The sequence below is a fragment of the Canis aureus genome, chromosome 20 (assembly GCF_053574225.1).
Source record: "Canis aureus isolate CA01 chromosome 20, VMU_Caureus_v.1.0, whole genome shotgun sequence".
NCBI lineage: Eukaryota > Metazoa > Chordata > Mammalia > Carnivora > Canidae > Canis > Canis aureus.
The window spans coordinates 45,832,114-45,856,526 of NC_135630.1; the positions used below are offsets into that span (position 1 = coordinate 45,832,114).

The 24,413-nt window shown below is 40.1% G+C and overlaps 1 protein-coding gene across 3 annotated transcripts in view; it reads left to right on the forward strand.

Moving 5' to 3' along the window:
* The window catches only part of LOC144291971 (uncharacterized), a 147,978-nt gene that overhangs the window by 51,022 nt on the left and 72,543 nt on the right, over positions 1-24,413 (forward strand). For all 3 annotated transcript variants that reach the window (XR_013359512.1, XM_077861779.1, XM_077861778.1), the window contains exon 4: positions 16,051-16,147. Coding sequence is in view for 2 of the 3 variants with exons in the window: in XM_077861779.1 (XP_077717905.1) it covers positions 16,051-16,147 (97 nt within the window). In the remaining variant the exon portion in view is untranslated. The remainder of the gene's footprint in view (positions 1-16,050; positions 16,148-24,413) is intronic.

Below are 24,413 nucleotides of genomic sequence, written 5' to 3' on the forward strand. Positions count from 1 at the left end.
GAGAAAAGCAGGCTCCTTGCAGAGAGCCTGATGTAAGACTCCATCCCCAGAACCTGGGATCACGACCTGAGCTGAAAGCAGATACTTAGCTGACTGGGCCCTCATGTACCCCTATGCTTTCTTCAAGCCTAGCTAATATTCTTATAATTATTTTAAATTCTAGTTCAGATATCGTACTTATATCTGTATTGATTAAGTCCCTGGCTGTGGGTTTTATTTCCCTCTTCTTTCTTTTGGAATCAATTTCTCTGTCTCATCATTGTGTTCAGAAAAAATAAGGAAGAAAGAAAAAAAAATACATCAAAGGACAATGCCCCCCAAACAAACAAACAAAAAACCCCCTAGATCCTTGGTATGCTTGTTAGAAGAATCTAGATCCAAAAAGAAAAAAATAAAAATAAATAAAATGAAAATAAATTAAAAAATATATTAATATGTATAAAAAATAAAAATTAAAAAAGTAATAATAAAAATGAATTAAAAATAGAAAATAAATGAAAAAATAATTAAAAAATAAAAAAGTAAAAGTAAAAGGGAAGCTAGACCCTGTTTCCCCTAGAACTGAAGCTTTGCAGTATCCTATGATCAGTAGACTGCTTGTCTTCTGGTGGAGGGGCCTGTTTCACTCAGCTGGACTTACCCTAGTGGAAATGTGCCTCCAGGGTGGGGGGTGGGTTTGGTGTAAGCAGCTCTGGCCTACACTAGGTGGTGCTGTTTTGCTCCCTAAAGGCTTTCAGTGCTGATGAGTGGGATGAATATGTTGGCAACTTGCTCTCTAGCCTTGGAGCTAAAAGTGTGTACCCCCCACTCTTCTGAGAGCCCTTACAGAAGAGCCTCATTTACCCCTCTTGTGTCCGTGGTTTCCATAGAACCTTGTATTCACCCTGCCTATGTCCAAATTTTTAAATCTCAGGACTGAGTTTCAAAACTTCAAATTTTAGGAAGTCCTCTGGGGGAGGGTCATCCAAGCTTTTGTTGTTTGCTGGTCTGTCCCAGGTAGCAGTAGCATGATTGCATAGCAATTTGGAGTTTATGGCAAAACAGGGTAGAAAGCCAGTACCAAGACTTGCAGCTCTCAGCTCGGGTCCCTGCTCCTATGTCTGGGAACAGTCCAGCATGTTGGCACTACCATTTCTTGTGACCCAGGGGAACCTCAGATCATGCTGTCACTCCCGGGATCCTGCTTCTCTTTGCCACATGAGCAGCTTTAAGCCAGGCACATATCGCATGGTAGTGGACTTCTGAAAAAATCATATTTTGTGCTCTGCTGCTTATAATACTTTGCAGTAGCCTCTGTAAGGGCTCCCTCCCTGCCCTAATACCCACAATTATATCTCAACTCTCCCCACCTCCTGCCTTCCAAAATGCGGTCACTTTTCTACTTGTAGACTTGTAGCTTTTGTTCTCTCAAACCTGCAGTTGGCTTCTTCAGTGTTCAGAATGATTTGAAAACTATTTAACTGTGTTTGAGGGACAAGACAAGCTACTCCTCCACTGTCTTAACTCCTCCTCAGGTGTGTGAGAGACATCTTATCTTTGTCCTAGACTGTAAGCTTTGGGCAGGTAGATGCTTCACTGTCATGTATTTGGACGAGTCCCTATACTCAGTTGTGTTTGCTGAAGGTATTTAATAGTTTTGGGTTGCTCTTCTTTATCACCCAAAACTATTAAATACCATCAGCAAACACAACTGAGTATACGGACTCGTCCAAACACATGACAGTGAAATATGTAGGGAAATATGTAGATCTCAGAACAACACTAACCTCATCTAAGTAATAAATAACAAGGCACTAAGAAAAGCCCTAGTAATACCTCACAGGCCAGGATATTGGCAGTTGGGTTTGGTGAGGACAAGTGTTAATGATGTGACTGATTAGAATAACAGCAGTCTTTTCATGAGGTTTGCTACTGGCTAGAAGCTCCCACAGAGTATCTCGTTTTGTTGCAACAAGGAGTGCCTTTTATCCATCTTTTAAGTGTCAAGTTGCAACAGCTTTGTGATATGAGTGCCTTTTATCCATCTTTTTAAGTCTTAACTCTTAGAATAAGTTGTCCACTCTAACTCATGAACACAGTAAGTAGCTGAGCTTGGATTAGAATCGAGCTGTGGCTGGCTCCAAAGTCTAGCTCTTTTCTGCTGTGGAAAAATCCGTCTATCTCATTTAGAATATGGAATGGAGTCAGAGATAGATAAATTGACAGGCCAACAACAGCATAAATGAAGCAGCATAGGTATATTTCCTGGAAAAATTTGTCCAAGCTGTCCCCAGAGCGGCCAAAGAAATATTACCTACAACAGTGAGGGCATTAGGAAAAATATAAAGAAAAATAAAATATAATTCTTCCCATAATTGAGCTTGAAGAGGAATGATTATGAGTGCAATGTTAGTATAAACACTCAAGGGGTGAGGACTTGTAATAGCACCCACCTCTGCATGTTCCTTGTCATCTTGTAGTGCAGAGATAACACATATTATTAAAAATAATTCTGAAGACCCTGGTAGATCAACCACTTCTTTTCCTTTTAGGTCACACAGGCTAACACAATAGCAAAAGAAAACTTGTCAATTTTTTACAAAATGCACAACAGGAATTTACCCTAGGATGCTTTAAAAAACAGAGATATTTGTACTTAGAGGCTATTAGTTGCTCCAGAGTAATGTCTGCTAGAGCTGGTTTTTCTATCAGAAAAATCAAATTTTTTATTGTACTATCAGCCCCCTACCATACCATTTTTCCAGGAGAGCCATAAAAGGTTTCTACTGTGGCAGCAAGGAGGGAAACTTTATTAGAGGAAAAGTAATGCAGTTTGAAAGAGTCCTGTTTCTGTTTTTTTCTAAAAAGATTTTTTTTCTGAAAAAATCTGTTTAGGGCACTTAATTCTAGGCTTTACAAGGCAACCATGTCTTTCTTTGCAAATAAACACACAGCTTTCCAATTTAGATGCCAGGTGGAAAGAGCATTAATGTGTTGGTTTGGCTGTATCAGTTTCATGGCACAGTAGAAAATCTGGGGAGAGAAAGGTATAGTAAAGTCCATTTCCCTCCTGCTGTGACTCACAGTAGTACAGAACTGAAGGTTGGGAACACGAGTGAGATTAGTTTGAAAAAGACATATATTTGCTGCTGTGTGTGGTTGGAGTAGATGTAAAAGCTAAGTGTGCTTGAAAATAGATATGCCTTAATGTCTCTTTCTTGCTTATCCTCTATCCTTATTTCAAATTAGTGACAGCTTGGTGATTTCCAGCTGAGTAGTGATTTTGAATTGTTCTTTCCCTCACCACCAGAACAACAACAATAACAACAACAAAAAAATCCCCTAAGCATTATAAATAAATACACATTTATCATAGAAAACTTGGAAAATACAGAAAAGCTGAGGGAGAGAGAAAACAATTAGTCGTAGTCTTATCAGAAAAAGTAACGATGCTGGTTTTCTTTTTTGGCATATATATTAAAAAAACATAACTATGATTATCTTACATATATAAAATCGTACTAATTAAACATCTATTTTGTGCATATGAAAGAGATATATATGCTTTGCATAAAACCTGAAAAATATAAAAGTTTAAAGAAAAAATAATTACACAGAATTTTACCATCTGGAGATAAATGCTATTGCTCCATTTAGTTGTATGCATTAAAAAAATGTATTTGTTTCAAAGTTTAAAATATAGTAAATGCAGGGACATTTGTAACTATTGGTTGGAAGATGATTAAAAAGAGGAATTGAAGAAGATAATATCTGCTATTGACTAGTTTTTTTTTTTTATTTTGCTTACAAAACAAAGCTCTGAGACTTAGTTCATTCAGTATGAGTTTTAAAGTTGCAGAAAATCATTACTTTAGTTCTTTGGCCATGAAAATGGTTATTCTGTTGCACTATTCGCTATACTTTTATGAAAGAAGAAAGAAATATACCATAGGTTAGTAATTCTCCCAGCACAGAATCTCCACCATGTAAATATTTTATCTATTATTGGAGCAAGTGCTGGAACAGAATAATATAGGTCATTTTAAGTGGTAATGAAACATGGCAAAAGCTTTTATCCAAACTCTGGGATAAAGCATAGTACTAAAGAAACATATTTTCTGGTATTGTAAGATAAAGCAGCCAAGGGTACATTTCAAGGCCATTTATGTCCAGAGATGTGAAATCCTTCTGGAAACCTTAAACCCAATGTTTGAGGTCTAAAATATCTCCAAAGAATACATTTTTTATCGCTAGGTTCTTGAAACATATTGCCAAGTGACTCCTTTTTCCACAGAAGATTATGTGATAGCATATTTTACCTTTATATTTGAGAGACAACTTGGCTGGGTATAAAATACTTAGATAAAAATCTCCCCACTCAAAATAGCAACTGTAAAATGGTTTAAAAGTTAGAATTCTAATATTAATGTTCATAATAAGCCCACTAAGTTTAGTATTTCATTGCAGTTCATTACCTTTAGAATATATACCCTAAAGAAATACAGTCATAGTTTTGTATTCAAAGATATTTCAAATACTGATTTTCTCTGTGTGGTTAAGATTTTTATATGCAGGTGGGTTCATTTGTTTCTGATTGTGTACAAGCCTTATTTTTGGCTTAGTATAATTTTTAAATATATAGAATATTCACATACTTCAAAAGTAAAATTTATATACAGAAGTATATTTCAAGAAGTTCCTTTGTTCTCCATATTATCCACCCTCTATAGACAACCATTAGCTAATCTTTATGTACTTTGAAAAATAAGCAAATTATCTGTGTATCTACTCATTCCTTTGCCTCTCCTATATAAAAGATGTCAAACTATATAGTATTTTCCACTTTGATCTTATAACTTAATAATATCCTCTAGAAGTCACTCCATATTAATTCACAGCAATCTTGACTTTGCTATAATGGTTGTGTGGTTCTCCATTGTGTCTTATAGGCTATTCAACCAGTTGTCTTCTAAGAGACATTTGGATTTCCATTTTTTTTCATTTGTTTTTCAAATGCTATAGCCATAAATAATCTTGTGCATGGGTTGTTTCATATTTGTGGAGTTTTGTCTTCATGGTCTTTGTTATTCTGTATTTGTTCAGGTGGTCTTTGTCTTGGGGAGAAGTCCATGGTTAGGTTTCTCAAATAAGCTTTATTTTCTTTAGGGTGCAAGTAAGTTCCTTTCAGATTCTGATATCAGGTTGAAATCAGTTAAAACTTAAGTATTTTTGTCTCTTTTTTGGTCATAAGTACAAGCAGTTCTCTCCTGTAATGCATAATATATTATTGAAAATTAAAAAAAAAAGGAAAATTTGTACAAGACTTGAATGTGGGAAACCCAAACAATAGACTTATTTGATATAAAGGAAGTGGGAGTTCCATCATAGAGAGCTAAAAGAGGGTTAAGACCCCTAATTATACCTCACCTTTTTGAACACAATAGTTTATGATTTATTGACAATATTTGGTACATGTTCTTTAATTGTGTTCTTTTCCTTCACAATTAATTGAACACACAATTGACCTGCCTGAGTCCAGTGAGAATCCGATTAAAGTGAAAGATTGTCTTCAGGCTGCTTAATCATTTTCATCTTTTTCCCTTGTATTACATTTGCATGGCTTATACTTCTTATCACTTGTATCAATGCACTTTCACATTTCAGTTTTCTCTCATTTTATGAAATAATCAGACAAAAAATAAACATACAGATAATTGCACAAATTTTTCTGGACTGTAACAGAATAATTCACTCTCAGATAACACTATTATGTGATAGCTTGAATCAATTGGTCCTCAGCTGTTGAATGCTGTCAGAATTTGACATACAAAAAGGGGTTTGGAGTGATGATATATAATCTGTAGATGTTTGCAAGTGGAACATGAAAGTTGAGGTGCCTCTATATTTTGTGAGAAGTTGGGAGAGGCTGCATGGGCAGCTGCTGGGTCATCTAAAAGTGAACCACAGAAATGCAGAGAAGAATGTGCAGATAGTCTTCAAATTATGACTGGAGGTGTACAGGGGCTGCATTCCAAATCAGTTATTTGACATGGATTTCTAGTTTTCCTCCTCACTTCTCTCTTATCTTTTCTTTCCCTCTTCACTTATCTGGTGGTTTTGCTTGAATCCTGAGAGGGCTCTGCTATTGATGGCAGAAATCATCTAAAAAATGTGTGAATTAGAGGCATTATGGTTCTTGTTCTATTCCCATGTCCTACTCACAGAGTTTTTATAAGGCATGCGACTTTACCTCTGCATCTTGGGTATTAATCATGGCCTGTGAATGACTGAAATATATAGAATCAACTCTGGATGGTACTTGAAGGAATAAATCTACTGGCTTCAAAAAGCCTAGAAGGAATGGCAGGAAACACCTGCTGACTTTGCAGGGAACTAATGTATGGCACAGAGCAGGTGACTCATGATGTCAAGAGAGCTTCAGAGAGTACAGAAAATGAATCTGCACTCCAGGGTCACGATCACATTTCTGAATTTGAAAAACATCAAGTGAAACCAAAAGGAAGGTTCTGGAAGAGACCAAAGAGAAACCCTGGGGATGGAGGTGGAGTCAAAGCTAGAGGCTGAGGCACAGTTCATCTATTAAACTACAATTTAAAACGAGGGACAGGAGGCAGAATGAGCTGTTGTTAACAGAATGCTCCAGAGGCTGTGGCTCAGAAATTGAGCCAGTTGCTCAACCCACATACCTATTTTTGTTACCTTTTCCAAAGTACAGTCATGCAAAGAAATGGTTTATTAAATAAAAAAGGCAGGGAGAGGAAAAACAGACATATGGGATGGGATGCATATCCAGGGAGTTAAAGCATTAGGATACTGACTGTGATGAATATTTTGAAGAGTGTTTTTAAAACTCTGTTCCTCAGAACAGAGTGCTTTGGTGCTTGCAGGCCAATGGGAATGTTTTCCCAAGTCAATGTGAGGGTGGCAGGGGGAGTAACCTGTGATGGAGGCCACTGCTTCCCCCTTGACAGCAATAGTTCTCCTTTGATCTATTTTACACAGTGGGGGGTTATATAAGATTTCATTTGAAAGGATGTTTTGGTTGTATTAGTTTCATGTGGCTGCTATAACAAATTGTACCAAAGTTGGTGCCTTAAAGCAACAGAAATTTATTTTCTTATAATCTGGAGACCAGAAGTCTGAAATCAGAGTACCTGGACCACACTTCCTCAAAGGGAAGAATCCATTTGAAGAGAAGGCAAAATTCTTTCTTTACTCTTCAGGATCTTCCAGCTGGACTAAGGATTAAATGTACATGAGACAGGTTAATAGGAGAAAAAACCCTTAAGTTTTATTACGTGCACATGGAGGCCCAAAAATGAAATTGAGACCTAAAGAAATGACCAAAGCAGCCAGTTTTTATACATTTTAGACAAAGAGACAATTAATTAGTGAGGAATTTATGGGATAAGGAGGAATTGGGACTGAGGTAGTAGGTTAGTAGAAAGTAACAACGTTTCTTTTTATGGATTTCTTGGCTTTAAAGTCCCTCTCTGTGGTGATAAGGATGTCCTTTTACTTTGTTATCAAGAGGATATTTGTCATATGGGAGATTTGTTTGCTGCTTTAAGGGGGACAGAGGAGGATCTGGATGTCCTTGCACTGGTTGTTTCTTAAGCAACTTTTACTTAAACTAATTGATAAGCCAGAGTGGCACATTTTGGGGCAGCCTTCTCTTGGCCACTACATGTTCCTGGTCTCCTCTGGTTCCTGGTTGCTTTTGGCATTCTTTGGCTTGTGGCAGCCTCTTTCTCTGCTTCATATTCACACCACCTTCTCTGTAAAGGCGTTTCTAGTATCCTTCTGCCTCTCTTTTATAAGGACATTTGTGATGGCATTTAGGGCCTTATAGGGATAATCCAAAACAGTCTCTTGATTTCAAAATCTCTACATTAATAAAAAATCAATGTAATATAATTAACTTGATTATAGCTAAAAAGACTCCTTATAAGAGTTTTTTTCCAATATGGTCACATTCATACATTCTGTGGATTAGAATGTGGACATATCTGCTCCAAACATATCCAGCAGATATGTCCACATCCACCATTTAGCCCACTACATGCTGCAAAAAAGCTTGAAAACTTCTGATCTTAAATCATGAACATGAAAAATTGGTTAAGAAAGAAGACTGGAAAGGTCCTAAATTTTGGAGACTCTGTGCTGGAGATAGGGAAGAACAATTATGCCACAATTTGATAGTTTAAATATTAGGTAGATGCAACGGGATAGTTTAAGCCTCACAGAAAGGGTAGCACGCATATTCAGTCAGAGGCTGAATGTGGTGGGGCCCCTGGCTTTGTGAGGTCTCCATCAGGGAAGGCTTAAGTCACCCACTGTCGCTCACAATCTCTTCCCTTGTTTCAATACTGAATGTTGATGATTTTGAAGGAGAATCATGTGGGGCTCAACCTGGATGTGGTATGGTTTTCCAACAAAACCCAGGCTTTATGGAAAGGGTAAAGGGAGTAGTGAAGAATGGCCCTAGCCCTAGGTACATGTATCTAGTACGTTAATGTAAGCATAGCATTTATAACAAAGATGTCTGTGATACAGTCAGTGGGATTTGATCTTATTCCTCATCCCCTTTCTAGTTAAGGAATAAGTGAAAATCTTTGGGTATGTTTGAAGACATGGTCTCTATTTTGTTCTACTTTCTCTACTATAGCTACTGTTTTTCCTTTTATAATTAATAAGTAACTTGTGGGGAGATGCTTTGAGGCCATGTAAATATCCCATTCCTCATCAAAGTTTTCTTTCTGGATTTAGCATCCATGAAGGATTTTTTGCCTCAATTTCCGCTATGGTGGTTTAAAATAGAGTTTTACTAATTGTCATCCCTTTTGTATTTGTTAGTTAGCATTTTATGGAAAGGAAGAGATTTCCCTTTTTTATGTTTATTTATTTAACTTCTTTATTATCTGCATAGACTCATGGATTCTTATTTTATTCAATGGTTTATATAGTTCAATAATGTTTTTATTTATTTTATTTATTTATAGTTCAATAATGTTTTTATTTATTTTGATGCTTAATCATCCCACTATTTAACCAGTGAGAACCCTTTCAAGCTGCCTCCCATGTTCTTTTAACATGTTTTCATCATTCTTTGAGTACTTCCTCACTTTTTGGTACAATAAGATGTTCCTAGATTGTCTCATACTTTCCTTGCCCCTGCTCTGGAATTAGCTTTTCCTCCAAGGAGTCCAGTCCCTTTTTGTAGGCAACAGTAATTATAAACCATAATTTAGACCCAATTTTTTTCATTACACATTTGCTATCTAAGAATTAAAAAAACCAAAATCTGTCATAGTCAGTGCCTTAGTCCATTCAGGCTGCTTTAACTAAATACCATAGACTGAGTGGCTTATAAATACCAGAAATTTATTGCTTACAGTTCTGGAGGCTAGAAGTCCAAGTTCATGGTGACAGTAGGGTTGGGTTCTGGTAAGATTGTCTTCAGGTTGTAGAGTAAGGACTTGTATCCTCACATACAAGTTGAAGGGGCTAGAGAGCTCTGTGGGGTTTCTTTCATGAGGACATTAATCCCATTCATGAGGGACCATCATTATCACTGAATCACCTAGCCACATTCCTATGTCCTAATACCATCATCTTGAGGGTTAGGATTTATGAATTTAGGGGGGTGCACAAACATTCAGACAATAGAAGATGGTCTCAGTTTAGGTTCCACAGAACCATACCTCTGAACCAAGAATTCAGAGGCAAGAAGTTGATTGGGAAGAGCAGTGTTAGATGAAGGTAAGGCAAGACAGGAAGGGTGCTATTGGGCCACCTACCACAGTGGGCCACTTTGGAAAATGGTATACAGCAAACGTCTCAAAACTACCCTGGCTAAGGGGTGAGAAAGCTGGTGTGTGTATACCTCACACCTATCAGAAACTGCTCTAGGGTGGGTGGTGGGGTGTGTAGGATGCAGGTTGCAGGGAGGCATTCATTTCCAGGCTCCTCTAGTCTGGAAAAGTGGCTGGAAATCAGGCTGGCTTATGTGGTGAGAGGGGTGGAGGTGTTGGCATCAAGAACGTTAGTCATAAGGTACTGGTACCACCAGGAGAGCATAGTGAAGCTGACTGAGAAACAGAGGGTCCTGGTAAGGAAGGTACTCTGGGAATCCTGGAGGTTACCTGACTTGGGTGGAGAATTTTAGATAAGGGTTTCTCAGAACTTCCCTCACAATGACCGCCCTGGCTGGCTGTTATGACTCCTATTGTTCTCTCCTCAGAAACTTGTGGGCCACATGCCTGGCCTCATCCACTGTTGGCTATGTGAGTGTGTATCTATTTGTACTTCTAGGGAAGTGACTTTGGATAGAGAGGGTGGTGATACGAGTGTCGGGTATGGAGGCGGGAGGAGTTGATAATTTTGGTTGGAAAATAGGAGGAACAGGGAATAGGAGCCATCTTTGACTCCTTACTTTTTTTATCACCTCACATTCAAAGCCCTAATAATATTCATATTCCAAACCTGGTGATCTCTCACCACCTTCTTTGATTTCCACTAAGCCTGGTGGCCATCTTCTCTCACAAGCACCATTGTAATTGCCTGTAACCACCCTGCTGCCTCTACCCTTGCCCTCTATTCTCCATACAGCAGGCTGAGTGGAGCTTGGGCATGTTACTGTCCTGCTCAGAACCTAAGAAAGCCTTTCTGTTCCACTTAATAGGAAAGTCAGAGTTCTGCCCATGTTTAGCAAGCCTTATGCAGTTGGACAAGCCCTATGCAGTTGGGCATTCAGCTGGCAGCAGCCTCTCTGATTTGCTCCCTTAGCTCTCTTTCCCTATTTTATTCTGCTTGATGATTCTGGAACATGCCAGCCTTCTTTCTCCACTGGCCTTGTGTTGCTGTTTCCTCTACTTGGAATGCTTTTCTACCGGTCATATGGCTCCCTCCATCCTTCCTTCTCTCTTCTCAAGACTTGGCTCCGATGTCATCTCCTTCCTAATCTCCCTATCCACTCATTACCCTGTCCTCTTAATCTGCTCTATTTTGCTTCAAAGCCCTATGGAAATAAATTAAGAGCACCCAAAAGAGAATAAACAGAGGCCACTTATTCAGACATCTTCTAGCAAGAAAGTCAGCCACCATTTTTTGCATTTGACAGAGATTCAAAGGCAGGCAGAGGAGTGGAAAGCTTCATAGTGGAAAAAGGGAAGGCCTCAGGTATGGTCTGACAGGAGGCTCCTGTCCTGTGGAAACTGTAGGTGCACTAAGTAGAAGTAGGGCCTTCTATGTGATTGGTCAGGGCTTTATATTTGGCTTTCTGTGGTTGGTCCTGATTTGGAAGCAAGGATAAAAGGTAGGAAGCTTCCAGTTATTAATAAAGTCCTGGCCAGTTGTTACAGGGTTATTGTTTGGATTCCTGGACAATCGCTAGAGATTGTGGTCTGACTTCCTCCAAGTCTGACTTCTAGCTTGCTGGCTTCCTGGCTTGGTTTCCTGGGCAGGTTGTTGCAGGTTGCAGGTCAGAACTCTATTTTCACATATATCCTGGCCATCAGCCGTTTGTATATTTAGTCTCTCAGCACTTACTGTTTACCAAATGTGATATGTATTTATTTTTCTAGTTATTGCCTGTCCCACAAGAGAAGGGAAGCTTGGTAAGGGCAGGGGTCTAGTCTTGTTACCATTGCATCTCCAGCTCCTCAAACTGTGCCAGGCACAAGGTAGGTACTTAGTAAATATGTATTGAATGATGATACCTGATTATTCTTCTATTTCAGTTTCTAGAAATATGACCCTTTGAGTAGAGCTTTGCTTTATATATTTTTCTTCCTTAATGGGCTGATGGCCTCTGACACTTTGGTCCAGGCCAACCACCATCTGGAGATGCTTGGGGAAAAGGCCCATGTGGAGGACCATGAGTTTTAGATTCAGGAGAATGAATGCAAACATCTGTAGGAGCTAGGCAGGTCAAAGAATAAACCAGATTGGTGGAGTAGGAATGACAGAGAACAAGGAGTCATTGTCCTGTGGAAAGATGGCTGTCTCAATTCCACACTTAACCTATTTTAATAGATCAGAATACAAGCCTCCCATTTCTGGAGTTTTATATGATAGTTCTATTGTTTAAATGTTAGCCACTAGTAAAAGACTACATACTGGGAAAGGGGGTGGAAGGTGGGAAAAAACAAAATGTGTTGGGGGACTGCATTCAGTCCTTGGGTGGCCAGGCTTGGCTGTGCTGTAGGCTTCCTCCTCAGATCCTCTCTGGAAGTCTCTTTGGGGCTCCTTCTCCCTGCTTGGCCTGACCTTCCCCAAGATCAAAACTGGGTGGTAAGGAAAAGGCAGGGGGTATGAGCCCCCGAGCATCAAGCATCAGACACTGGGAACTGAGTCTCAGTGTATGTGTTGCCTTCTGAATGCTTTTCTTCATCAAGAGGCCTGGATAGATTTGAGGAGGGTGATTGCATGAGGCCGTTTTGGCATCGAGCTGATTGTAAGTGCAGCCGCAGGAGCCAACTCCCTGATTAAAACTGAGATTCTGAAGCCAGATGAATTAATAATGAGGTGATAGGGAAAAGGAGAGACTCTTATGCTGCTTTTGGTTATGTTAAGAGAAGTTTTAGGTGCTTTCACCAAGAAAAAAAAAAAGAATATTTCTCTAAACATTAAATCAAACTGATTGGTACCTGGATTAATTAAGCTTCTTTTCTCAGAGTATGACCGACTCTTCAGGAATAGCCTTTTCCTAAGCACCATTAATTACAATTTGCACAGGATTAAAAGATAAGGATTATGGACAGTGCGGATTATAAAATGGGAGAGAAAAGGAGCCACAGGACAGTTTTTGGAGGTTATCTTCACAGCTATCACTTAACAAAGATTATATTTAAAATGGATTTTTTTTTCTGGTTCCAATTCTAGGAAAACACCAAAATGCAAACCACCTAGGTTAATATTATTTAAGAGCTATTATTCTTGATTAAATCTAAGCACAACAAAAAAAGCTATCCAGTTTCTTCAGAAATGGGAGATAAAGAAAGTGTTTTTGGGTAAGGTTAGCATTTTGCCAAATTTTGTGGTGGTAGCAAGCCCCATATTTATTTGAAATTGCTTAAAATTTTATTCTCCTTCATCCCTGATTGAGCTAATTAGGACTCACAGGGAATTATGTGGGTAATGGTGGCGTGGGGGAAGTATAAATATGCAATGCAATTAGCGCCTGCTCTTTTTCTGCGTGATGCAAACTGGGAGCTCATGGGCTTGTGCAAACCTTGGAACAATAGGAACCATTGATACTGAAGCTACTAGGGGAGTCCATAATTATGATATAATATTTTGCCAGCCTCTTGCATGCATGAAGGTAGAATGGAATATGAGTAGATAAAACCCAACAATTTTCTCCATCCATAATTCTTTATATCAATAGCATATTTTCTCTATTGTCTCTTTTTTCCAAAGAAGATAGAAACTTTACTTACTTGAACATTTTATGTACTATGAAGGATTTTATCTCCATGGGAGTAAATCTGGTTTGCAGTCAGTTAAATGGGTGATTTTCTCAGTGTTGTTATGAGCTGAAGAAAGCTACTCCACAATGCCTTCTGGCCTATCACAGGCAGATTTTCTTGACTTTGCTTGCTACTGTTGTATAAGCTCATGCCAGGAGATAACTTGAATTTTGTCCTTTTTTCCTCAATTTGTTAGAACTATATTCGGGCTGGGCTGACTTCATGGGCACATGACCTATGAAGTCTCTTCTAGTTGCATTTAAAGCTAGCATTATACCATATAAAAATGAACAAATTATTGATAATAATTTTAATATTTAATTTTTTCTTTGTTTAGAATAACATGAAACAGCAAATAAAAGGCACCATAACAAGTGATGGGAGAGACCACAGAATGAAGGAAAAAGCTTTATATTTGAGTACCTTTAACATCACTTTTTTCCCCTCTACTTTTTGAACAAAGGGCTCTGAATTTGCATTTTGCTCTGGACCCCGTGAATTATGTAACTGGCTCTGTACCCAGGCACAGCTAAATGGAATCCCAAGATTTATTCACTCATTCAACAAACATTTACTCAGTACACCATAGTCCAAGGCATAGGAGATACAAAGATAATGAAGGGGGTAGTCTCTGCTTCCTGGACCCTACCACCTCGTTCCAAGAGACATCCCTGCAATCCAGTCTCATAGATGCTTGTAGAACTGAGATACCCAAATGGGGAACAGATGTAAATTCCCAATTGCCCCTGGTGATGGGAGGGATCAAGAAAGAATTTATAGAGGTGCTATTTTAGATTGTAGCTGACTGTTCAAACTTGTAAGACACTACCACTCTCTGAAGATAAAACCAAATAATTAGAATGGTCTTTGCAGAAATTGGAGTCTTTCTCATCTTTTACTCCACTGTCATAGATTATGAGGAAGACCCTGCAGTTGTCTTTATTCCAATCTGAGACAGTGACTATATATGCTTCTGCTTTTAAGTGTCAAAAGTAGGCCTGAAACTTAGGTTGTCTGATTTCAATTTTTTTAAAAAGATTTTATTTATTTCTTCATGGGAGACACAGAGAGAGAGGCAGAGGGAGATGCAGGCTCATTGCTGGGAGCCTGATAGGGGATTAGATCCCAGCACCCCAGGATCACGACCTGAGCCAAAGGCAAATGCTTGACCATTGAGCCACCCAGGCATCCTTCATTTTTTTATTTTTTTATTTTTTTATTTTTTAATTATTTTTAATTTTATTTATTTATTCATGAGAGAGAGAGAGAGAGAGAGAGAGAGAGAGAGAGAGAGGGAGGCAGAGACACAGGCAGAAGGAGAAGCAGGCTCCATGCAGGGAGCCTGATGTGGGACTCGATCCCGGGTCTCCAGGATCAGGCCCTGGGCTGAAGGCGGCGCTAAACTGCTGAGCCACCCGGGCTGCCTGTATGGGACCTTTTAAAAATAAAATTTTCTCAGTGCACTTAAATTGTAATTTATTTTATAAAAATAAACTTCTTCCTAACCACCACCACTCTGAATAATGAATGCCCGTGTTCTGGAGCTAGTGTTCTGGTATGGAAGAGGTATAGGCTTGCCGTCAGGCCTGGTGGCATCTGAGTTTCTTGCATATGCTTTTGGAACTGTAATTAGCCTCCTTAAGCCTTGGTTTCCTCATCTGTCCAATGGAGACAGTACTAATTGCTTCATAGTGATATTGGAAGGATTGATAAAATGATGGGGAGTTCCAGTCCAAGTTACTGGGTGCTCTCCTTCTCTCAACGAGTTTTTCCATTTTCTTCTCACTTCTTTTAAGGCATTTACCACCTGCAGTTGCTCATTTTATTTTAGCAATGTTGGTTACTTGTGAAATTTCTATTACTTTTAACCTTCTACTAATATGAAGAGAGAAAAATATGACTCTTCAATTTCCACCTTTTCGTGTTTACTTTCTGTCCTAATGATGAGATCCCAGAATATTAGGAACTTTGGGGGAGGTATTAGAGTCCATTTGAATAATTTTCTAGTGATAAGACACTGTAGAGATAATCATAATAGCTGACATTTCAAGAAGGCTTTGCTCTGGGCAAGGTACCCCTGGAAGCACTTTACTTGTATTAATTTGGTTATATCTTATAAAGAATCCAGGAGGGAAGTCTGTTTGTTATTGTTTCCATTTCACAGATAAGGAATAGAAGTAAGGAGTTAAGTAACTCATCCAAGGTCACCTTGGCTGCCCTGGACCCATACCCTAAGCATTATGCTAAACTGCCTTAACTGTGTTATAGTCCAGACCCCCAACTCTGCACATGACTCAGATCTGCAAAGAATAATTGACTTGGCCAAGGTCATCTAGCTGCTTAAATGCAGGGGTAGGACTGGAACCCCAGGATTCTGAACCCTGGGATCCTGACTCCCTAATACAAGGTTCTTTCCTCTCCCTGCAGAATTACTGGCAGGACAGGCTCTTGAGAGGCTCAAACTGGGAACCAGCCTCGCTAGATAATAATATTTCTATTCCTGTGGCTTTCATTAAAGATGCATGATTTTTTAAATAATTCTTTCCTTTAACAGTAATTGCTATGTTTTGTCTTTCAGGAACCTGGGCAGCAAGAGATAAGCCAATATATCTGCCTGTTGAGCGTACAGTTAAAAATAATTATAGGGAACATGGTGATGCTTCAGAAACTGTCAGGTGATGCGACATTTTGAAATCATACTTTTTTACATTATTCAGTTGTAGTGTGGAGGAAATACCTGTTGGTGGATGGAGAAAAGAGGGGGAAAGAAAAGCCAAACTTTGTTCACTTATTTCTTTCATGGAAAATAACTGACTATTATCATATAAAGGTAAATGCGGATAAAATTTGGATCTGTAGGTCAACCAAAATTATTTATTGACTATGCTTACACTTTCCCAAAAAGAATTTGGTGTGTGAGTGAGATGACTAAACCGGTTTAGCAACTATAATGTGCCCCAAGAATGAACAGGAGGCAAAGATACCAACTGTAGGGGTCAGGGCTGTTGCTTGGTTCAACAAAACCTTGTGTCTGAGCTTCCTGGCCACCATTCTTCCTTATCAGAAAGAAACACAGCAGCGATGCTTACAGGAGGCAAAGCTTATTTAAATGAAATTCCAAATGCAGGTCTTACTAAAGAGGAAGGCACAGGAAATATTAGCCAGTAATAGAACAGCTCCCATGTTAGTAGTCGGCGTTCTCTGGAGAAACAGAACCGGTAGGAGACCTCTCTCCCCTTTCTCCTCTCTCTGCCTCTCTCCCCCTTCCTCTGTCCTCCCTTTCCCCACCCCATTTCTACCTCCGTCAAATTTATCACAAGGATTTGCCTCAATGTGATTACAGAGGCTGACAGGTCCCAGATCTGCAGTTAGCAACCTGGAGACTCAGAAGAGCTGGTGGTGTAGTGGGGTTTGAGGGTTTGAGCCTGAGGCCTGAAAACCAGAAGAACTGATGATGTGAGTTCCAGTCCAAGTCTGAAGGCAGGAGACTTATGTCCCAGTTCAATGACAGTCAGGGGTGGGGTGGGGGACTGAGCCTTTTCATCCTATTTATGCTTCCAGTGGATTTACTCAGCCTTTTTTATTCTATTCATGCTTCTAGTGGATTGGATGAGGCTCATCTACACTAGAAAGCTGGAAAATGTCCTATATTCCTCAGTCTAATGATTTGAATGCTAATCTCATGAAGGAAAACCTCACGGACACATCCAGAATACTGTTCAACCAAATATCTGGGCACCTTATGGCCTCGTCAAGGTGACGTACAATGATCACAATCCCCCTCCTTTTCAAACAGAATGTTCTGTTGTTCTCTAACTCATGACACAGCTATGAATCGGGAATCTGTGCCAGTACAAATCTATATTACATCAGTTCAAGTTTATAATTTACTCATAAGCAGTCAATGAGAGAAAATGAGACTGTTTTGGTTAATACAAAATATGCAGTAAGGGGTTATGGATGGCAATCACAATCTTACATTAGCCTCAGTTCCCCAAATCCTAATCAATCCCACCGTGACTTGGTTGTGCAATACTGGGATGAATTTGCAGATAATTAGCTATAAAATGTAACATTTTTGGTAGCTTGCCTTTGTGTAACAGAATACACTCTCATTAGAGTCATTTTGAAGCTGGAAAGAAGAGTAGTCAGAAGTGTTTATTTCAGCATGAAATCAGTGATGATACAGGCTCACGTTTGACTTATTGCAGCCAGGGACAAGCACTCAGGATTTAGAACAAGCTGTAGAGAGGCTCCATTATTACTGGTTATGGTCCATCCCTTATGGCTGAGTCTAGGTCTGAGATGAGCCCGGCCAGCCCGGTGTTTTGGTGGAATACATGTAGACTGCAGCCACCCTACATTTCCTCTTGTGCCATTTTGTATTCCACAGGTCTGCAGTTGATTTATTTTTATTTTTAAAAAAGATTTTGTTTGTTTATTAGAGAGAGTGTGTGCATGAGCGAGCATGAGCGGGGGGGGGGGGGTGACAGAGGGAGAGGGTGAAGTAGACTCCCTGCTGAGCAGGGAACCTGACTCCATCCCAGCAACCTGGGATCATGACCTGAGCCCAGGTGCCCTAACAGGTCTACATTTTAAAAAAGTGTAGTGTAAACTCTACACCTTCTGATTAATAACATATTTACCACTATTAATAGCTAATTATTTAAGTACTACTACTTACATGTTTTGGATACCTTTTTCTTTTTTTTTTTTTTTTTTTTGAGAGAGAGGGAGAGAGAGAGAGAGAGGCAGAGACATAGGCAGAGGGAGAAGCAGGCTCCTCGCAAGGAGCCTGGTGTAGGACTCGATCCTGGATCCTGGGATCACCACCCGAGCCGAGGCAGGCACCCAACTGCTGAGCCACCCAGACGTCCCATTTGAGTACCCTGTTGAGTGGTGGTGCCTCTCTCTCTACACACGCACACACATATACACACACAGACAAACAATTATTAGTTTTCTAGTACTACTGTAATGAAGTACAAATTTGAGTGGTTTAACAGCAGAAACTTATTTTCTCACAGTTTGGAGGCTAGAAGTCTGAAACCAAGGTGTCAACAGGGCTGTGTTCCTTCTGAGGGCTGTGTAGTTTGGTTCCTTCTGAGGGCTGTGTAGGAATCTGTTCTCCCTCTTCCTCTTCCTCCAGGATTCTCTCCTTGGCTTGTAGATGGTTCTTTTCCCTGCGCCTTCATATGTTCAAAATTTTGTTTGTGTTTTATGTCCAAATTTCTTCTTATAGGTCTTATTGGATTAGAGCCCATCCTAATGACTCCATTTTAACTTGATTATCTCTGTAAAAACCCATTCTCCCAATAAGGTCACATTGTAAGGTCCTGGGGGTTAGGAGTTCAATGTATAAATTTTGGGGGAACACAACTCAACCCCAAATTATCTACATATATAACTATACTTAATAGGTACCTATAACTATTAAGTATAGTTATATACTTTATAGGTATAGTTATATGTATATCTATGTGTATATGTGTGTGTATAAATATATATATATACACACATATATAGTAAATACACTATACTATATGTATACTCTATATATGTGTGTTTGTGCATGTGTGTATGTACATATATACATCTATGTCCATACATATGTATACATACACACACATAAACTCATTTAATCCTCAAAACAAGCCTATGTGGTAGGTACTGTGTTTATTATCCTGTTAAGCATGAGGAAATTGAGGTACAAGGCCCAGTACCCCACAGCTACCAAGTTCAGGGGTCGAGATTTGAACCCAGGTCCCTGAGTCCTAAGACCGTGCCCAGGTCACAAGACAGCAGTGACTTTTCTTGGCAGCACAGGGTAACATATCGATAGACTACAAATGGTTAAAATTAGGGATTTATTATCTTGAATTTTTAATTTTATTATTTTTTATTGGAGTTCAATTTGCCAACATATAATGTAACACCCAGTGCTCATCCCATCGAGTACCCCCCTCAGTGCCCGTCACCCAGTCACCCCAACCCCCTGCCCGCCTCCCCTTCCACTACCCCTTGTTCATTTCCCAGAGTTAGGAGTCTCTCGTGGTCTGTCTCCCTCTCTGATATTTCCCACTCATTTTCCCTCCTTTCCCCTTTATTCCCTTTCACTATTTTTTATATTCCCCAAATGAATGTGACCATATAATGTTTGTCCTTCTCCGATTGACTTATTTCACTCAGCCTTATACCCTCCAGTTCCATCCACGTCAAAGCAAATGGTGGGTATTTGTCCTTCCTAATGGCTGAGGGATATTCTATTGTATACATAGACCACATCTTCTTTATCCATTCATCTTTTGATGGACACCGAGGCTCCTTCCACAGTTTGGCTATTGTGGACATTGCCGCTAGAAACATTGGGGTGCAGGTGTCCCGGCATTTCATTGCATCTGTATCTTTGGGTTAAATCCCCAGCAGTGTATTCTCTGGAATTTTTAAAAACTGCTTTACTAAGTAGCAAAAAATTGTAGAATGACTCCTGCAAAAAATTCCACAGCCCACCAGAATTTGGTTTGGAAAACCTCCAGTAAGTGAGATTTTTGTTTTAAGTCTGTGAAAGTTTGCCCACGCAGTAGCCTATGAGGGATCTGGGCTGGGCCTCTGTCTCACTCTCCTGGCCTCAAGTTTAGCTGGCTGTCTTGTACATGCGCAACACTAAATACTCTTGAAAATAAAAGCCGGTAAGTAGGAATAGCTGACCCTGTGTGTGAAGGCTCCTTTTGGGACATGGTGGGTAGGGTCATGAGGTGAGGGAAATGTGGCCTTCATGTGGCCAAATGTGGGATCAAATGTCTTCTCTTCCTGTCCTTCCATCAGAGTGTAACTCTTCTCTCAAAACACCATTCAGATGGCATGGCCAGAAGAGCAAGCCCCTGGGGATGTGACACTTTGGGCCATAATAAACTTGCCAATTGCCCTTTTGACTTAGGATCAACTATATAACCTCACTGTTTTCCAGTTTCCTCTTGTTCAAAGTGACACGTGTTGACTAAGTCATCTTTCCTTTGACAGGTTTTGATTGGACCTTCCCCATGGTAGGCGTTGTGGGTGTGAAAGTCTGAAGTGGAGGGGGTCTGGTGGTGAAGAGCGTAGGGTTGTTATGAGGACTTAACAACAATGTTTGTCAAGATTTAGAGCTGAAATTGGTACATACATGCTATGTGTTTATTAAATAATCAACCATCTCTGGCTTTAAAGGATTGACCCTGTTGTTAGGTTGGGAAAATGGATACTGATGAAATGAGACATAATTGCTAAACCCACACCATAATGTTCTGGGAAAAGGTGTGAGTTGGCAGTCTGAAAGAGTCAGGGGAACTACGAGATTCAGAGCACAAGGAGGGGAAAATCCTTGGGCACTTGCTGTGTGCCAAGCACTGAGCTAAGGGCTTCACATACATTTCCTTTTAATCTTCAGAATAATTCTGGGTAGTAAATCTTGTCTTTCCTATTGCAAAGATGAGAAAACTGATGCTTTAGAGAAGTCATGTCTGGTACTAGAATTTACTGGTGACAAAACCTGGACTTATTTGGGGCTGTGAGTGCAGGAGAAGGCCAAGTGGGCCAAATGGAGGCACTTGTGTAGTCAGGGTAGTGGCAGGACTTCTGGGGCTGGGCCATGCTCTGGGGCTTTAAAGGATCCTAAGCTAGCTGCTCATGCCACCCCTTTTAGAGGCCTCTTGGGACTGAGGGGGCCTCGACAGGTGCCTTGCTACACTGCTCATTTGGATTTTGCTCATCACTGCAGCGATAATCCAGTGTCAATATTTTACAGAGTGATTTGATTATACTTTGCTCCTGAGGCTTTAAAAGAAGAGCATATTTTAAAAAATTAATAAATAAGTGTTTAACTCTCTGTGTTAACTACCCTTGATGCTGATAGTGTTTTCCTTGAGGAGCAAGAGTGATGCTCTGTGTATGGATTTCTGAAATCAATTATGTTTTTGTTAATTGAATTTTGTTCCCCTTCTTTTGGCCTTCTCCTAACATAGGAAATAAAATCTGGGGTGAAGCCTTTCCCACTGATGGATGACGCCCAGGGCAATACAAGCATTTTTCACGAATCTACTTTGTTTTTCCAGACGTCTCTGAGTGGCCATTACATAAGTCTAAGGGACCCAGGGTCAACTTCTATTTATGTGACAGATTCCTCGTGTTTGTTTCTCTCACCTGAAAATCTAACCCTGTGGAAATGTTTCAGGATGCTGACCTTTAAACACTGAATAAATGCTTCTCTTCCATGCTTAATAACAAAACCAACTACCACAATTACAACAATAGCTGCTGTTTACTTAATGTTTCATATATTACAGGCACCCTGGTAAGGGCCTTTCATGCATAATCTCGTTTAATTCTCCTTCTAGCCCTGTAAACTAGGTGGTATTTTTAATCTCTGTTTACAAATGAGGAGATGAGGCTTAAGGAATAGAAAGATCATGTCCAGACTCACACGGCTAAACACCGTGGAGGAGTGTGTTCCAATCTGGTCCTTTTGCCTCTGGCATCAAATAATTCCTCAATTTCTTTAAAGGCAGATCTAGCAATGAGTGGTCCTTCCTTCTCAGACAGTTCGTGAAGTGCAATGCTCTATGTTTGAGGTTCTCAAAGTAGAGGAAGCAGACCTAGACTTAGCTCAGAAACTTTGGAACAGTGACTAAGACGGCCGGAACTAGTGTGCCATGGCAGAGTGACATACCACACAATCTGATTCTCTAAATGGCCAGTGAGGCTTGGGATCTTTAATGTTTTACAGCAGGAGGAATCACCTAAAATCATGAATGCTTACAGTACCTTCCTGCTCAATAACCTGTCTCAGGTGCCTGATGCCTCCAAGTGGGCTGATGATCAATGGGTCCTGTTTGCCTGATTTTTCCTGTATTGGCACCAAATGTTTCCCATGCCCAGAAACCCCTCTCTTAGTCTTGGGCAAATTGGGATTGGTGCTTGCCCAGCCTCTAAGGGGGAGTTCAAAATCACCACCTTACCTCTCATTATCAATCCAGTCTTCTACATAGAGAACTCTGTCCATGCCTGGGCTGCTGGCTAGAAGCTGCCTCCTGGCAGAGGCTGTCCTTGACCAAACTGCAGCCAGGCTCCTCTGAGCTCTCTTCTCTACTAGGCCTCAATATTAGCCTATAAAGACTTGAACAAACACTTAGCATGGTTTCTAACAGCTCAATATTGCAGCCCTAGGATGACCCTAGTCCTCTTAAAGTACCTGCCTGAGAAAACTAAAGGCTGATTAAAGAATTTGCTTTCTTCCAGCCAACACCTAAAGATAGGGCCCCAATTTCTCAGTCTCTGTGAGAGGGTAGGAGCCTAACTTTAATAAGCACCGGTTAGCAAACCCAGGTGGGGTTCACATGGACCAACCCTCTTCCTGCTTTTTGTCATTTTTCACTTCCTGACTCTGTTGAGACCCTGCTCACCCCCTCCCTCTTCTCTCACCCTTCCTTTGAAATGCCCAGTTACCTCTGCACAAATCAAAGGTTGGGTTCAGTTCATGCTGGACACTTTTTCCTATTCCAATAGGATATTACTGATTAGAATATATCCTTAACACTCTAACTAGTGTCTGGCTTTATCTTTGATACCTTCTCTGTTCTATATTGCCTCCAATGTTTACCCTCATCCCCTCCCCCTTTATCAGTCTCTCCTTCCTCCAGGCACATAGGATCTTGCTTCTAAAGTTCTGCTTAATCCTATGGGCCTGCAGTGTTCGCTCCACTTCTGTTTATCTCATTTCAGCTCTTGATGATCTCCTTCCTTTGACCTCCTATGACACTTGGATTTGGCAGTTCTTCCTGGGGAAATAAAGATATGCTATCTCATATTGCTTTCTATGTAAAGGTCCTATGTTTACATCTGGTTTTGAGTTTCTGGAGGGCAAGAAGAGCATCTTGTACATTTTTGTGTAACCCAGGCCTCAAGAAGGCTTGTACAATGGGCAATCAAAAGTATGTATTGTCAATGATGGCTTATAATAGGTGACTGTTCAGTTCTTGCATTACCTACCTTTACTCAGAAAACAATGGCTCTGTTTTTGAACAACTTAGTCTGTTGGAAGAGACATACAGAAGCACATATATAAACTCCTCCTTGGATGGGCAGTTTAATGAAATAGATAAGAGCATAGCATTTGGAGTCACATTGGCCTAGAATTCCTTCCTCTTAATTCACCTTAAAAAAGTCATGGACAAGTTTATATCACTTCTCTGAGCCTCATTTCATCAACTATAAAACAAGCATATCATGTTTCTCACTGGGTGACTGTGGTTGGAGGGCTAAGTATTATAACAATACCTATGCATATTAAGTACCAGTAAATGGAGTCAATGAAAAGCATACATTAGCCACACAAAATGTGTCAGGGATAGATAATTAAACAAGTGTGGAGTTGGAGGGGAAGAAAGGAAAGGAATGAAATAGGAACTGGAGCAATTGGGGAACCTGGAACTTCAGGGTAAGGGGATCTGGAAAGACTTCTCAGAGGATGGGATAGAAAAAGGGAAAGGAGGGATCCCTGGGTGGCGCAGCGGTTTGGCGCCTGCCTTTGGCCCAGGGCGCGATCCTGGAGACCCGGGATCGAATCCCGCATCGGGCTCCCAGTGCATGGAGCCTGCTTCTCCCTCTGCCTGTGTCTCTGCCTCTCTCTCTCTCTGTAACTATCATCAATAAATAAAAAAAAAAAAAAAAGAAAAAGGGAAAGGAGGGTGTCTTTTATTTAGATATAAGATATGCATTTTCATGTAATTTACTGATAGTGACATTTTCCCATGGTCACAGAATTTATAAGTGGCACAGCTGGGATGGACCCAAGGTTATCTCATACCAGAACCATGTTTTTCCCAGTTTTCTAACCTCTCTTCCTTACCCAGTTACAAATTTCTGGGCATAACCCATATGGGTACATTAAAAACTTTAAACTGTCTT